The sequence below is a fragment of the Cebus imitator genome, unplaced genomic scaffold, assembly GCF_001604975.1.
Source record: "Cebus imitator isolate Cc_AM_T3 unplaced genomic scaffold, Cebus_imitator-1.0 Scaffold69, whole genome shotgun sequence".
Classification (NCBI taxonomy): domain Eukaryota; kingdom Metazoa; phylum Chordata; class Mammalia; order Primates; family Cebidae; genus Cebus; species Cebus imitator.
The window spans coordinates 170,861-186,132 of record NW_016107384.1 but is presented as its reverse complement, the minus strand read 5'-3'; the positions used below and the strand labels follow the sequence as shown (position 1 = coordinate 186,132).

Here is a 15,272-nt window from a genome sequence, read left to right as displayed (position 1 = left end):
AAAAAAAAAAAAAAAAAAAAATTGCGGGAAATGACCAGGGCTGGGGGGTTGGACCTCCAGGGCAGAGGGAACAGAGAGAAGGACATACACTTAGAATCGATTTAGAATAGATTTCAGAGGTTGTATCAAAATGATTTGATGATGTTGAAGCTGGGCAGAGAGGGAGGGGAGAGAGAGGAGGTAAAGATGGTGTTGTCACTGAAAAGAGAGACCCAGCAGGAAGAGGAGGAGGGGAGACAGAGCTAGTGGAGCACCCAGGTATGGGGGGTCAGCCAGCAGCCAGGTGAGCAGGGCAGAGGGGAAGCCAGCATTGACACTTAGGTGCTGTCATTGCCACTGAGTGGACAGGCATCCAGGGGAAGCCTGGAGGGTGGCTTGGTGGGGGGAGAGTTGGGGGCAGCAGGTAGGAGCCCGGGCCTGTTCTTTGCGCCTGCACCAGCCCCTGAGATCCTCTCTGCTCCCTCTCTGCAGGCCTGGAGTTTGCCTACTCAGAGGCCCCGCGCTCCATGCAGGGCGCCATCATGGGCATCTTCTTCTGCCTGTCGGGAGTGGGTTCACTGTTGGGCTCCAGCCTAGTGGCACTGCTGTCCTTGCCCGGGGGCTGGCTGCACTGCCCCAAGGACTTCGGTGAGTAGGGGAGCCTCCCCAGGAATGGGACATGGGTGGAGGGAGGTGTGGAGAGAAGGTGGCAACTGCTAAGTGTTTTGACTCTGGGCAGAATCAAGCAGAGTTCTAGCTTGGGGTTCTAGCCCCGGCTTGGCCAGTCACCCACAGTGCAGCTTCCCTCCTTGGGCCTTTGTTTCCCCAACTGTTGAACTGAGTGGACCTCCAAGGCTCCTTCCGGCTTCTGGAACTCTGCCATTTCTGGCTGGAGGGTCACCTTTCTCATGGTATTTGTATTTCACACCCTCCTCTGAATAGCTAAAGAGGAATTGCAGGCACCCCTGGAGAACTTCAGGAAGTCAGGGATTAGCGGTTATCTGTCCAGTGTGGGGACACTGGCAGGGACGGTGCAGGACAGAGGATCCCCATCCCCGTCCTGACTCAAATCCAACTCCTCCTTTCCCCAGGGAATATCAACAATTGCCGGATGGACCTCTACTTTTTCCTGCTGGCTGGCATTCAGGCCGTCACGGCCCTCCTATTTATCTGGATCGCTGGACGCTACGAGAGGGTGACCCAGGGCCCAGCCTCCCACAGCGGTTTCAGCCGGGACAGGGGCTGAACATGCCCCATTCCAGCCCCCTCCCTTCACTCCACCAGACAGAAGCAGACCCAGCTGTGGCTTCCTTCTCGGTTTATTCTGTACCCAACATTGGAATGAAATGATTCCCATAAATAAGGGGCAGAGCCCTTCCTCACGACCATGGTCCATGACAAGGGGCAGGGCAGAGGAGGCCTGGGTGGGAGTCCTTGCGGGGCACCAGGCAGGGGACTTGGATCAAGTGCCAGAGGATGAGCAGGGGGCCAGGCGAGACATTCGGTGGGACCTCCACCCTCGCTGCCCCAGCTGGTGCTGACCAGGTGGCTACAGAGGGTCAGGAGCTGCCCCGGATCCTCTCCATGTAGTTGCGAAGCTCCTCTGGGTCCTTCAGCCCCATGTCCTCACACACCCAGCGGATGTCCTCCTCACCCGCCACCAGGATGGACTGCACAGCAGGGGCCCCTGTGGGCTCCTCAGGTGGCTGGGCTGGAGGGGCAGGCGTGAACGTCACGAACTCTACCCGCTTCCGCCGTCCCCCAGCCTCCTTTCGGGCCAGGGTGCTCAAGGAGCCAGTGGTGCCCCCAGGAGGGCCAGGGGCCAGGGTCGGGGCCTCCCCTCCTCCCCCACTCTCACAGGGGCAGCCTCCCTCCGCCTTGGGTGGGACAGAGGACCGCCGGTCCAGCTGGCGGCTCAGTTCCTCCTGGTCAGTGCCCAGCCAGACCCAGTTGTGGGGTTGGGGGGAGGTGGGGCCGGTGGCGCTGTCAGGAGGTTCTTTGCGCTGATAGCGCAGGACGAATACCACACCATTGACCAAGAAGATGAATATGGCCACACAGAAGATTCCCAGCAGGGCGTACATGCCCAGCTCTAGGTCGGTGACACGCTGAGGGGCGGGGACCATCTCCTCCTCTTCCTCCTCCTCCTCCTCCCTGGCTTCAGTCTCCTCCTTCCTGGCCTCCTCCTCTGCCTGATCAAACTTGCCCCTCACGCCCATGCTGCCCCCGACACTGCCTGCCACCTGCCGTTCACCGCCCACGGTGGCTTCTGTGGCTGGCGGGCTCCAAGCAGGGCTGGATGGGAGGGCAGGGGCCGGTGTGGAGGCAGGGGGCAGCCCCAGCCAGGCAGTGCCAGAGGCCAGAGGCACACGGTGGCGGCCCCGGCGGCAGGACTCGGGCGGGTGCAGAGCCACATGCAGCGGCAGCCCCTCAGCGCCTGCCCCACTCACCACCACCCCAAGCTGAGCGCCCTGCTCCTCCGCTGGCAGGACGGCAGCGGGTTCCTCGGCTGAGACGGACAGTCCCAGGTCACGGCGGTCGTAGAGCTCAGCCGGGGCCAGAGTGTGATCAGAGAAGGACAGCCACAGGGAGAGGGCCACCTCCTGTGGGGCACACAGACACAGGCAGAGACACGCGAGGGCACGCACGCATGCACAGAGAAACCACTCCCACAGAGACAGGCCACACGGAGGAGAGACCAGAGAGAAACACACAGGCAGATGGACACAACACAGGGAGAGAGGGGACGCGTGTCAATCACCTGTCTGCCACCCAGCCCCAGGGTCTGAGTTACTGGGAGGGTCCTCAGAGCCATCTAACCAACCTCCCACTGCCTTACTCCAGCCTCTGCTTGATCACCTCCAGCTGCAGAGAGCTCACTACCTCACAGGGAAGTCAGTCCTCACTCTGAAAACCCTAAGGTAAGGAGTGGAGGTGCCAGGGTCCCCTTCCTCCCATCCCCCTCTACCACAGCCCCCATCTGGAGATGCTGACCTCATTCCCCTGACCCCCCAGCTGTCACCTGCTTTGGGGCGGGATGGGCTGACTGCGCCCAGCACGTGGCTGTAACCTCCCCGGGGTGGGTCGTGCCCCGGCTCAAGGTCAGCGAGATGCCCATCACCGGCTGCACCCGCAGCTCCAGCACCGAGACCTTGTCGTCCGTCACGGCCAGCGCCTGCTCCCCCAGGATGGAGTCTGACAGTGGGGAACGGACCTGAGGGTGGGAAGGGGCCAGAAGTGGTGGGGGCCTTCCACACAGATAGCCCCCACCCAGAGGGAACCAGTGCTCCCAATACCCTCACAGGCTGCTCTCTGGAGGTGGGGGGGCCTTCCGCACAGGTAGCCCCCACCCAGAGGGAACCAGGTGCTCCCAGCACCCCCACAGGCTTCTCTCCCTCCACTCTTTGCACCTTAATGCATACCTGGACCCCAATCGCACATCTAGGGGACAGTTCCCATTTCCCTCAAGACCTGGTCTCCACATTACCCACACCTCAGCCCTTCATAGCTAGAGGGCTCCCCCCTTATGTGGCCACCCCATTCAGAGCCCATCCCCAATCCCACTGCACTCAGCCTAGACCATGCACCCCCACAGACGCCCTGAGCTCTCCACACTCTTCACTCCCGCTTGTGAACATTCTGGGGACCCCTACACCCCTCTTAGGGGGTCCGCTCTCCTGGTGGCTGGCTGCTTACCTCAATGGAGGTGATCCCGGGCTCCCGGCCCACAAGGACGCGGCCGCCCTCCAGTGAGGCTACACGCGGGTCCAGCACGTGGGCATGCGGCGCCACGAGGTGGGACACGTCCAGCAGCCAGTCTGAGCCGAGCAGGTGCGTGAGGCGGCGGCCGCCGTCCAGTGGGTGGGCCGCAAAGGGGGCAAGGAAGCGCACGCCGGCGCGCTGGTACTGCAAGTGGCAGCCTCGGGCGCGCCGCTCGGCCTCATCTGCCGCCTCTGAAGCAGGTTCCACAGGCCTGCAGGGTGGAAGAGGCAGTGGGGATAGGGATAGGACATCAGCGCTGCGCAGCTCCTGCCTGCCCTGGGCCCAGCTGCTGGAGACCCCCAGCTCCTCCCCGGAGGCTCCTAATCACCAGCGGCTCCTGTTTCTCAAACGCAGACATCTGCCCCTCCTGGGGTCAGGCCCTTCCACCTGCAGGTGAGCCGCCCCAGTCCACTCCCGACTGGCGATGTTCCTTGATCCAGACCACACCACTCTTGCTCCCAAAGGGACACCGGGGGGAGATACTCTCTTACGGGGACCCTGGGCACGCTTACTGTCTGGAGGGCCTGGAAGCTAGATTCCAGAGGCCTGGGCTGCCTTGCCTGGGTTCTGGGGTGCCCTCTCCAAGGATGTTCACTTCCTGAGCTCTGTGCCTTCTTAGGCTCTGAGAGTATAGCAGTGACCAGCATAGACAGACCCTGCCTTCAAGGAGCTTACATTCTCAGGGGAGCAGTGTGGAAAGGATGGAGATTAGGAAGTGGAGGGTGCTGGGGAGAAGTGAGGCAGGGAAGGAGGAGAGGGACGCAGAGGTCAGCAATTTCACAGAAAGTGGTCACTGGTTGGGTGGTCCAGGGTGGAGTTGGGCAGAAGAGGCTGCAGGCAACAGGGCAGTTTTCAGACCCTGGCTTGGGCCCACGGCTGTGTCCCCTGCGCCCTCTCTGTCCCAGTGTGACTCGCCAAGGCCTGCCAGCTTCCTCAGGCCTCCACTCACCCTTCGGCAGGGCCAGGTACCCTCCAGCCGCGGACCTGCTCGAGGGTGGCGTCGGTGAGCTCGATGTGCAGCGGTAGCAGTGGGGCCCACACGGTCAGCCGCAGCGAGGCCCGGAGCCGGCGCCACCAGAAGTCCACCCGCACCCCCCGGGCGCCCCGGCTCTCCTTGCCAGCCACGAACACGGCATCACAGCCCTCAGACACCTGTGAGGGAGCAGAAGGCAGGCAGGCGGGCTAAGCCACTAAAGACAGGTGTGAGGCTGAGCCTGTGGGTGGCTCACACCTGTAGCCCCAGCACTCTGAGAGGCCGAGGTGGATGGATCCCTTGAGTCCAGGAGTTTGAGACCAGCCCGGACAACATGGCCAAAACCACTTTCTACAAAATATATAGTAAATCAGCCAGACGCGGTGGCTCACGCCTGTAATCCCAGCATTTTGGGAGGCCTAGGTGGGCGGATCACCTGAGGTCAGAAGTTCAAGATCAGCCTGATCAACATGGTGAAACCCCGTCTCAACTAAAAATACAAAATTAGCCGGGTGAGGTGGCACATGCCTGTAATCCCAGCTACTTGGGAGGCTGAGGCAGGAGAATCACTTGAACCCAGGTGGCGAAGGTCACAGTGAGCCAAAATCATGCCATTGCACTTCAGTCTGGGCAACAGAGTGAGACCTCATGTCAAAAAAGAAAAAAAAAGTTACAATAAAACAGCCAGGTATGGTGGCACGTGCCTGCAGTCCCAGCTACTGGGGAGGCTGAGGTGGGAGGATCTCTTGAGCCTGGGAAGCCATGACCGCAGTGAGCTGGACTGCACCATTGGACTCCAGCCTGGGGACAGAGTAAGACTCTGTCTCAAAATAAATAAATAGATTTTAAAAAGGAAAGAAAAGAAGAGAAAGAAAGAGAGAGAGAGAAAGAAAGGAAGGAAGGAAAGAAAAAGAGACAGGCATGGGCCAGAAGAGAGCAGTCCTGACCTCAGGCCATAGGCCGGGCTCCCACTGCGTTCAGCTCTGTGTTTCACTGGAATGCATGTTGCGGCAGGACTGCTGGGGAAGCCGCTGTTCTTTATTTAAGATTTTACTGTAGGGGCCATTCTTTGAGTTCCCCTGGGGCTCAGTCAGGGAAACTGGTCATTGCATACCTGTCTTCCCCCTGGCAGAGCAGGGGTGTGAAGCCATAACTCTGGCTCCTGATTCGTGCTGGCCTTTGACACTGCTCCTGGACCCACCTGGCAACCAGCTACAGCCAAGAAGGCAGAGGTGGGCAAGGCCAATCTCCCCACCGAGGGCCCTCCAGCAGGAACCACACGCATTTGAGCAAAGGGCGCCACAAGCGGGGAAAGGCACTTCCTCCATTCAGGTGGCTGGGATTTGCAAACACGCAGGCTCCATGCTTCCCCTCCAGAACTTCAAGAGAAAATTGCCCTACTCCTGTTTTTTTGGCTTCACAGTCTCAAATAATAATAATAAATTTTACCATTATATAATTATTACATCATATTACAATAGCAGTAGCTGATGTCGTTTCAGCTCCCGCTATCTGCCGAATACTGTCTTAAGGTGCTTTTAACTCTTTTTTTGTTTTGTTTTGATATGTTGGTTCACTCTTGTTGCCCAGGCTGGAGTGCAATGGTGCGATCTCGGTTCACTGCAACATCCGCCTCCCAGGTTCAAGCAATTCTCCTGCCTCAGCCTCCCTGGTAGCTGGGATTACAGGCATGCATCACCATGCCCGCCTAATTTTGTATTTTTAGTAGAGACGGTGTTTCTCCATATTGGTCAGGCTGGTCTCGAACTTCCAACCTCAAAGTTCCAACCTCGAACTTCCACCTCGGCCTCCCAAAGTGCTGGGATTACAGGCGTGAGCCACCGAACCTGTCCTGCTTTTAATTTTTACAACAACCCAAAGATATGTTCCCATTTTAAAGTTTAGGTAACAAGGCTCAGAGAGGTTAAGAGACCAGTCCATGATCACCCAGCTAGTTGACAACAAAGATGTGTTTCAAACTCAAACCTTCTGCTCCCAAAGTACATGCTCTCAACTGTCTCAGGCCAGCTCGTTTGCCAGTGCAATAATGAGTGTAAAAGTGTCTAAGGTTGTGGGGGGGCTGTTAGGGTTACGTAGCTCCCACTCAGGAGAGAGGTAGCTGGTACAGCAGAAGTTGAAGCTGTGGTTCCTCCCATGAGGTTTCTGGTCTCAAGAAGAAGCTGTTCTCTTGGGGGCGCACATGAGGAAGGAGGAAAGGTGTGCGTGTGTTAACTGTGCCCACACAAATGCAGAGTCACACGAGCTGGGGACCTGCCACTCACCTGCAGGACCTGTGTGTTGGCCGACTCACAGCCGACATGCTCTGTCACCTCCACCAAGGCCCCCCCGCTGTCCACGGTGACAAGGCGCACGGGGACACGCTGGGGTACTCCAGTCAGTGGCGCTGTATTCACCAGCTCCTCAGCCTGGGGGTGGAGGAGGGGCTCAGCCCCAGGCCCCTCAGCTTATGGGGCTCCTGGGACTTGGCCTCCAGCCTTCCCGGGCAGAGAGGGAGGTCTCCTTACCTTGGCCAGTGGGATAAGAGCTCTGATGTCCCGCTCCGACACCAGGATTTCCCACACCATTTTGTCCTTCTCTGCTTCGGGGGCCTGGCCTGGGTACTCCAGCTGCCACGTGACGGGTCGAGTGACCGCTACGCCCCCGCCAGTGCTATTCTCCACCATGAAGTCCACCCATAGGAACTCAGACTGTTCAAGGGGACTGCTGGCCAGAAGAGAGAGAAGCCAAGTGCGTGCTTGCTAGCTGCCAGGCATGGCCTCAGCACTTCCTGCATTCGTGATTATCCTCATTTTACACAGGAGGAAACTGAGGCATAGACATTATGTAGCTCATTTAAGAACATGCAGTAAAAAGTAGCAGGGCTGGGATCTGAACCCAAGCATCCTCGCTCCAGACCCCAAGCTCTGACCCATTCTCGGCCTCTCTAAGATCCATGCAGCCACTAACCACCTCCCACCCGGCAAGCTCGTTGGCTTCCCTGCCTGCCTGGACCCTCTTCACCCAGACTTCCGCTTTCCACAGCCATTGAGGTGGCATGAGGACGATTTACTTCCAGGTCCCAGAACCAGTCACTTGGCCCTCTGAATGATAAGCTTCCTTTGGTCAAACAAAAAACTATGTGCTGGGAACTGTCCTGCATGCTTGATATGCGGTACCTTATTTTATTTTCGAAAACACTAAAGGGATGCATTATGATTCCTATTTCACAAGTGAAGAGACTGAGGCTCGGGTTGGGGAATATTAACTGGCTTGCCCAAGATTTTGCCCATCCAAAAGCATCAGAACCAGAATTCAAAAGGGGTACCGAGTCAGGGCATGAATAAGGGTTCACAAATATTCAGGACTGCAGCTGGGCTTTTTGGGGGAATGTGAATGTCCCAGAGAAGGGATCATTTGGTGGAAGCAGGGGGAGGGGGTAGTGGCTATGAGGGTTATACCTGGGGGACAGGATTGGTTATATCGCTTAGAATAAGAATCACAGACACTTGCTATGCCTGGCACATGGCTGGGCTGGGAAAATGGTAGCGAGATGGATGAATGAATGAGTGGATTATGCGTGCCCTGTGCTGCTTTCTTGAAAAGGTCTGTCCTTGGGTCTGCTCACCTGGGGATCTGGAGGCAGCACGGCAGCCCCCAAATCTGCCCACCTCCACTCTATAACCAGCCCTCCCTCCCTTGGCCCCTGGGTGGAGGGAAACTACCCACCTGGAATCTGGCTCTGTGGGCCCAGCACGGTGGCAGGTGATGAGGGTGGTATGGTGCTTGGAGCCCTTGAAGCGGTCGAGCTTGGCAGTCCAGAGCGTGGGCTGGGCTGGGCGGGCGGCTGTCACATGCAACCCCTTCTTCACCTTGATCCTGAGGAAGAAGAGCATGTAGGCTCAGTTTGGCAAGGTGGATGCCGAACTGTGGGCTGGATTGAAGGGGAAGACACGGGGCCAAAGCCGCCTGAACTCCCAGGCTCCAGTCTGAATCTCCTCTTCACCATCTTCCAACCCAGAAGGACCCCGCCTCACTACAGCTCACACCTTACAGCTCTCCCCCACCCAGAAACCACTTCCCTTTGCCCATAAGGTCAAACCTTAGCCTGGCATTTGGGGGCCCTCCAGGGTCTGGTCCAGCCTTACCTTCGGCTGTGACATCTCTCCACGCACTCTCTGCTTCGGCTACACACAAGTTCCTCCCCACATACACAGCACTCATTCCTGGCTCCAAGCCTCTGCCCAGGCTGTGACCTTCAGCCTGCTCTGCCCTTTACCTTCCTCTACCTGCTGATGCTTTAAGCCTCCAACAACTCACAGACTATTTCCTTTGGAAAGCTGGGAAGAATTTCCCCCTTACGGCCCCCCCGACCCAAGCCTCCGAGGCACTTTGGACCTCCCTCAGCGCGTACACACCCACGTGCCTTCTAATCCAATTCATGCCCACCCAGCTCCCTTCCCTACCACTGCGGGCCCCTTTCTGCCAGATGGGGACTGGGCCTTGCTCATGTTTGGATCTGCAGAGTGAAGACACAGGGCTTGGCAGGCTCTAAGTGTCTAGGAAAGATCTGCTTAATAAGAGTGCGCAGGAGGGCGTGGGGATGGGGAGACACTGAGACGGGACACACACAAACCCAGGCCAGGGGCTGGAAGCCAGGTGTAGGTTGCAGAGCCTGTCCGCAGACCACTCTGCAGCCCACGGGAAAGGTCTCATTACAAAGTGAGCCAGTCCCAGTGCCTTACCCTGACCAAGTCCACGACTAGCCTGCCTAGAACTCAGGCTTCTTCTCAGAATCCTAAAGCCTGAGAGGCCTCTCCCACGGACTCCTGTGCTAGACTCCAAAAGCAAGTCACACTCTGCAAGTCCTTGCCGGGTGAACTGGGTAGCTGGGTGGGAGCTGCTTTAGGGGAACTTATTACAGAAAATGACACAAAGAATGAGGGCCTTCCTGCGGGGAAGAGCAGGCTCTGTCCAAAGACTAGAGACCTGCAGCTAGGGCGGCTAGGAGGAAGAGAACGCAGGTGAACATGATTGGGGCAATATCCCTCTCTGGAGCACTGGACCAAGAGCCCACGCCTAGTTACTGCACTTTCTAGTTTCTAAGCCCTTTGCGGGTTCCCCTCCCTGGAGCCTTGCAGTTGCCCCGAAAGTGGACCATGTTAGCCCCACTGGACAAAGGAATCTCAGGGAGGTGCCAGAGAGAGGGGCAGCTTCCTACTTCTGATTCTAATTCTAGGGCTGTGCCCATCATGGGGTCCCACCATGCACGATCACAGCTCTTTACCTGGTAGGAATCTGGTGCACACATGTTTTGCAGAGGTCAAGGATTCCAGCAAAGATCCCAAGAGGAGCAGAAGCCATCCCTAGTCTTCCTGCAGAGATTCCTACCCTCACCCACCCCCACGGCCCGGTGCTCACCGCAGGGTCAGAAGGCTGGCTGTGAAGTTGTGCCGAAGCAAGAGGGTGGCACTAAAGAGCTGGCCGGGCCGCACTGGCATGTCGGGCACCCGCAGAGTCACAGCCTCGTCCAGAGGTACCTCCCGGTACTGCGGGGGATCTGCTGGGCGCAGCTCCACGCCCCCCACTGGGAGGGCCTGCTCCCCAGGGTCGTTCTCCCCACCGGGGCCACAGTTCCCCGGGCCCTCGGCCGCAGGCTCAAGCGTGTAGGCCAGCTCGGCCCGTGTGCTGGAGCCTTGGGAGAACCAGTGCGCGGGAAGCTCCAGCTCCACCACGCAGGCGCCCAGGGATGGCTGTGAAGACACGACAGCAGTAATTGACATGCGGGTGGGGGCCGGGGAGGAACAGGATTCCCAGCACCCATGGCAGGAAACCCAGAGCTGGAGGGGCTCATGAAACGGAGGGCCAGCTTGGGCCGGAGACAGCCTGGGTGACACAGTAAACTGGCGACATGGCCAGGGCCTGAACCAGGTCTAGGTTTTAAGAGCACATCCGAAGACCACTCTTCGGCCCTTGGGAAAGGTCTTACTACAAAGTAAAAGTAAGCCAACCCAGTGCCTGACCCTAACCAAGCCCAGCCCTAGCCTGCCTAGAATCCAGTCTTCTCAGAATCCTAACGCCCAAGAGACGCCTCTCCCATGGACTCTTGTGCTAGACTCTAGAACAGTGGAAATAGCAACTGTAAAATACTAATAATTATGCAAACACACTGGCTGAGTGATTACTCTGCCATAAGCTTTCTGACATTCATCTCATTTATTCCCTACTCCAATTCCAGATGAGGTAGGAATTGTTATTACCCCATTCTTTAGATGAGGAAACTGAATCTCAGAGAGATTAAGTTACTTGCTCAAAGTCACACACCAAGGACTGAACTCCCCATCGGACCCTGAATAACCTTTTCACAGCACTGAAAGTTAGTGAGGCAGAAGGGGAGTTGGATGGTCCACAACCCCCACGCATCCCAGGAGTGGGGGTTTCCTCTGTGCCACGGGACCACCACCTGGCTGACGCAGCAGCAGGACCAGCCAAGGTGGGGCCGGTCCACTAACCTGGAAGCGGCAGGCTCGGTGAGCAGTGCCGGCAGGGTGCGTGGCATGGAGCCGGGCACAGGGCAGGCTGCCAGACCCCGGTGGCCAATCCTGTCCTTTGAGGTGGAAGAGAACCCGGGCGTGGGGCTCCGCTGGCGTCACAGCCGCTTCCACTGAAACAGCCCGCACATCCCATGGGACTGGCCGTTGGTGGGGCTCAGTGACTCGAGGGGGGACCACCTGAGGGAGAATGACAGGGCTTAACAAAAGAGGTTTCGGGGGAAGATCTAGGAAGATGGGATCCCAGCTTAGCAGAAGAGAACCTTTATGGGGACTCAGTTTCCCCCTCTAGAATATGAGGATGACTGCCGGGGCTGGAGAAGGCTCCCAAGCCATACCCAGCAGACCTCAGGTCCTGAGTCCTGTTAGGCCGAGAGTCCCTGGTGCCCCCTCCTTACCTGCTGAGTGGCAAAAGGTGGGTAGGAGGCCCGGAGAAGTGGCTGGGCCCTGGGCCAGGGCTGCAGGAGCAGAAAGGTCTCAGATCGGGAGCTCAGAGAGGAGTTGGCAGGTGGGTAGTGGTCCACCTGCTGTACACGGAAGTGCTCAGGGGCATCTAGGAGCTCCAGGGCTGCCGGCAGGTAGACAGGGTCCAGGGGAGCCTGGCCACAGTCCACTGAGGAGGGATAAGACGGAGACATGATGACGGCTACAGAGCTGGCAGGGGCTGACCTGAGTGCCATGCTGGGGCAGTGGTTGTGGGCAGGGGAGGGAGAAAAAGGCTGTAATGTCCCTTTTCCTCTCACCACCAGTTCACAGATGAGGTCACTGAGGCTTAAAGAACCTCACACAGGTAGTATGCAGCAAAGCCAGGATTCAGATCTGAGTCCAGGACTGGATGCTTCCCAGCCATTCCTTCTCCTTCCCACGGACCTCAGCCTCCTTTCCAATGCAGCCTTCTCGATGTCTCCTTTTCCCCACTCCTCCCCTCCATCTACTCGCCTCTGATACCAAGGCATTTCTGGGGGACAGCTCTTCCCAGACTGGACTAATGTGGTAAAAGATGGCAATGAAGTGAGTTTTCTCTGCCCTGAATCCTTGGCCAGGCTTGCTGGGCATCCACCCCGCCTCCCCCATCATTGCTATGGCAACCTGCACCACCTTTCCAAGCTTGCTCCCTTCTTCCCTGTACCGACTGGTACCGAATGCAAGTGTGGGATGGGTGGGTGCAGAAGGAGGTGGGGGAAGAGGTCTGTGAAGCCACTTGCTTGCCCTGGGGGTGGGGTGGGGACCATGCGCCTGGGGAGACGGTGAAAATGGTCAATCACCAGGACAAAAGACCACTAAGGCCATATTGGTTTGCACTATGAACTCTAATAATAGTCAGCATTTTTTGAATGCTATCTGCAGGGGTGAGGATTTAAATATTGTATGTGTATTAACTCTTTGAGTCTTTGTAATAATTCTGTGAACCAGGTTCTATTATGATGAATCCCATTTTGTAGACATAGAAAATGAGGTAGAGAGGTTACGGTGCTTGCCTGTGGTTCCACAGCTGGAGGGTGGAGGAGCTAGGGGTCCATCCCAGGCATCAGCCACTAGACACCCCGCGTCTCCACCTGCGCCTCTCTCCCCACTCTCCACTGCAACGGTGCACCCTGCAGGCTTCACTGCCTGGACCGCCTCTCCTTTCCTCTCCTCTGCCTGGTGGCTCTTCCCTCCTCATTCAGGGCCAGGAGTGAATACTGCCTCCTGAAGGAAGCCCTCCTTGGCGCTTTCCCACTAGTCTCCTGTCTTTTGCAACCCTGGGTGCCTCCTCTGGAATTAGTCATCTTCCTATCAACCAGGGACCTTGTCTTGCTCATCCTGGAATTCCTCCAAACTGGGAAGCTCTCCCCAGAGAGGACTTCCTGGGAGCCTGGAGACCTGAATTTAAACAGATGAAACTTGGGTCAGTCATTGACATTTTGAAACCTTGGTTTCCTCATCTGTAAAAGGGGCAGGAGCATTAGGTGACACTGGACGGAGCATTAGGTGACACTGGACAGGGAAGGGCTGTGTAACTGTGGAGCACTGTCTGGAGCGAGGAGGCATTATTCCTGCTGTGTAATGGATTTGACAAGGTTTTCCTCCTCTCTGCTAAGACTTCCACCGGGTCCCTCGGGGTGGGGAGCAGGTGGCTGAAAGCAACACCACAGCTAGCTCCCTCTCAGCCCCACAGCTGGACTGTGGGTCAGGGGTGGGGGAATTGGTTTCAACCTCCTTCCTGGCCCTCCCCACCAAGCAGCATATGCCTGAGAGCTCTTCCTGCCCCCTGCCTCCCACCCCCCACCCCCTGCCCGAAGCATAACAGGTGACCACTGCTTCCTGGGGGCAGCCACTGGCTTCAGGTTCGCCTCCTACTCCTTTGCCTCCATAATTATAAGATGCTCTTAGCCCAACTCCCACGGACTCCCATCACCCAGCGCTGGGCTCCGTCGATAGGGAGGAGGGCAGAGAATGTTTCACTGTCCTTCTGTCTTCTGTGGCATCCTTTGCCTTGCAGCCACAGCCGGTTCCCTAGCCCAGGCCAAGAGAGTCTGACCCCCACCCCGAAGCACAGGAAGTTGCTGCCCTTTCTCCAGTGACAGGAATCTTCCCAAGGGCTCTGGAAGGCAAGGATGAGGCATCCCTGGAGGCGCCAAGGTCAGGGAGCCTCTGGGAGAAGGGGAAGGAGGGGCTTGCGTATCTCGCAGGTCCCAGGCAAAGGGACTGCTTTCCACTCCCGAGGTGGGGTGGGTTGGTGGTGGGGGAAGGAGGCTAGGAAGGTGCAGCGCTACAGACCACAGATGAAGGAGTAGGGGTGACGCTGGTGCGCCCGGGACCCAGGCCGCCAGGTTGGATGGCCGGGCTGAGGGGCCCCTCGCAGACGGCGCGGGATCGGGAAGCCCCTGCGCCAGGCTGCCCCCGGGTCAGAAAGGAGTTGCCGAGTCGTGCCAGGCAGGAAGCCTTAGGGGCAAGCAGCTAGGACAGGTTCCCGAGGGCAAGAGCTCTCCGACCCTCAGGGCGCTGCGGGGCGACCCCGCTCAGGGTTCACTCCGAGAATCCGAAGGTTCGTGGCTCCCGGGCATCACTCGCGCCCTCTCGGCCCGGCCAGGCCCGGCCGCCCCCCGCCCCACGCCCCCTGCCCGGCCCTCCCCTACCGCTGACCTCTTACGACTTCCAGGGCGAGGGCCACAAGGAGGCAGAGCCAGGGGCCGTAGGGCCCCTGAGGGGCCGCCGCCGCGCGCCCGGCCATCCAGGCGCACATCCTTCCCACGGAAGGCGGGGACGAGGCGGGCGGCTCAGGTGGGCCCGGTCCCGCCCGGCATCTCCCGCGCCGGCCCCACCTGGCTCGCTGGGTCCCCGCCGCCGCCGCCGCCGCCACCCGCCCCGCGGCTGCAGTTCCCAGACAATGGAGCGGGAGCAGCGGGGTGGGAGGGAGCGAATCGCCGCACATGGGCTGCCCCCTCCACCCCGCCGGGTCCTAGTGCCCTACGGATCCCCAACCCCAGAGCGCTCTGGCGACCCAGGTCGGGAAGAGGGCCACGTGCCTGGAGGCAACAGAGGGTGGCTGCCTCTGCCAGGAGGGACTCGGTGAGTTCTGCGGCTCCCTCTCGGAAGCTCCTGACCAGGGAAGAAAAAGCCACTTCCTCTGCCTCACCCCCACAAGCAGCTCACCTGTGAAGGCATCTGACACCTGAATCAGAACAGGAATTCAGGGACATATGGGATGGGAGCTGCAGGGACAGGAGGGAAGGGCGGGGGCCAAACGGGGCCAGACGCCAACCACCTGAGCCTGCCCTGACAGAGCCCTGGGCCACCGCCGTGGAGGAAGGGCTCCAGGTGCGGACAGCTCTAGTCTCCTGCCCAGCCCCACCTGGGGAGCGGACTTCGGAGGTTGCTCAAAACTCAGGAGGGAAGGCGGGCCTCAGGGGTCCTGGCCCAGCGTTGCCCACCAGGCAGTTTAGGGAGAGGCCCAGAGCAGAGGCCCCAGCTGCATATTCTCATGGCCTGGGCAGCTTACCAAGAAAAACCTTTTGCCCTCTGCAAAA

General features: G+C 58.6%; 2 protein-coding genes across 3 annotated transcripts in view; one reads left to right on the top strand and one right to left on the bottom strand.

Moving 5' to 3' along the window:
• SLC15A3 (solute carrier family 15 member 3) overlaps positions 1–1,364 on the top strand; it is a 15,523-nt gene extending 14,159 nt beyond the window's left edge. Inside the window, exons 7-8 of the mRNA XM_017530798.2 lie at positions 472–627; positions 1,071–1,364. Coding sequence (XP_017386287.1) covers positions 472–627; positions 1,071–1,225 — 311 coding nt within the window. The 3' untranslated portion in view covers positions 1,226–1,364. The remainder of the gene's footprint in view (positions 1–471; positions 628–1,070) is intronic.
• TMEM132A (transmembrane protein 132A) lies at positions 1,281–14,859 on the bottom strand. 2 transcript variants are annotated; one of them, XM_017530792.2, is made up of 11 exons: positions 14,389–14,859; positions 11,661–11,875; positions 11,224–11,442; positions 10,133–10,464; positions 8,441–8,590; positions 7,240–7,435; positions 6,997–7,140; positions 4,691–4,893; positions 3,676–3,952; positions 3,002–3,193; positions 1,281–2,582 (listed from the first exon to the last, which is right to left on the bottom strand). In XM_017530792.2, exons 1-11 carry the CDS (start codon positions 14,675–14,677, stop codon positions 1,539–1,541), a joined length of 3,261 nt encoding a protein of 1,086 aa, XP_017386281.1. In that variant the 5' UTR covers positions 14,678–14,859; the 3' UTR covers positions 1,281–1,538. The 2 variants fall into 2 exon arrangements, with proteins under 2 accessions (XP_017386281.1, XP_017386280.1); XM_017530791.2 differs by having other exon boundaries at positions 7,240–7,438; positions 14,389–14,662.
• Between the last annotated feature and the right edge of the window lie 413 nt (positions 14,860–15,272).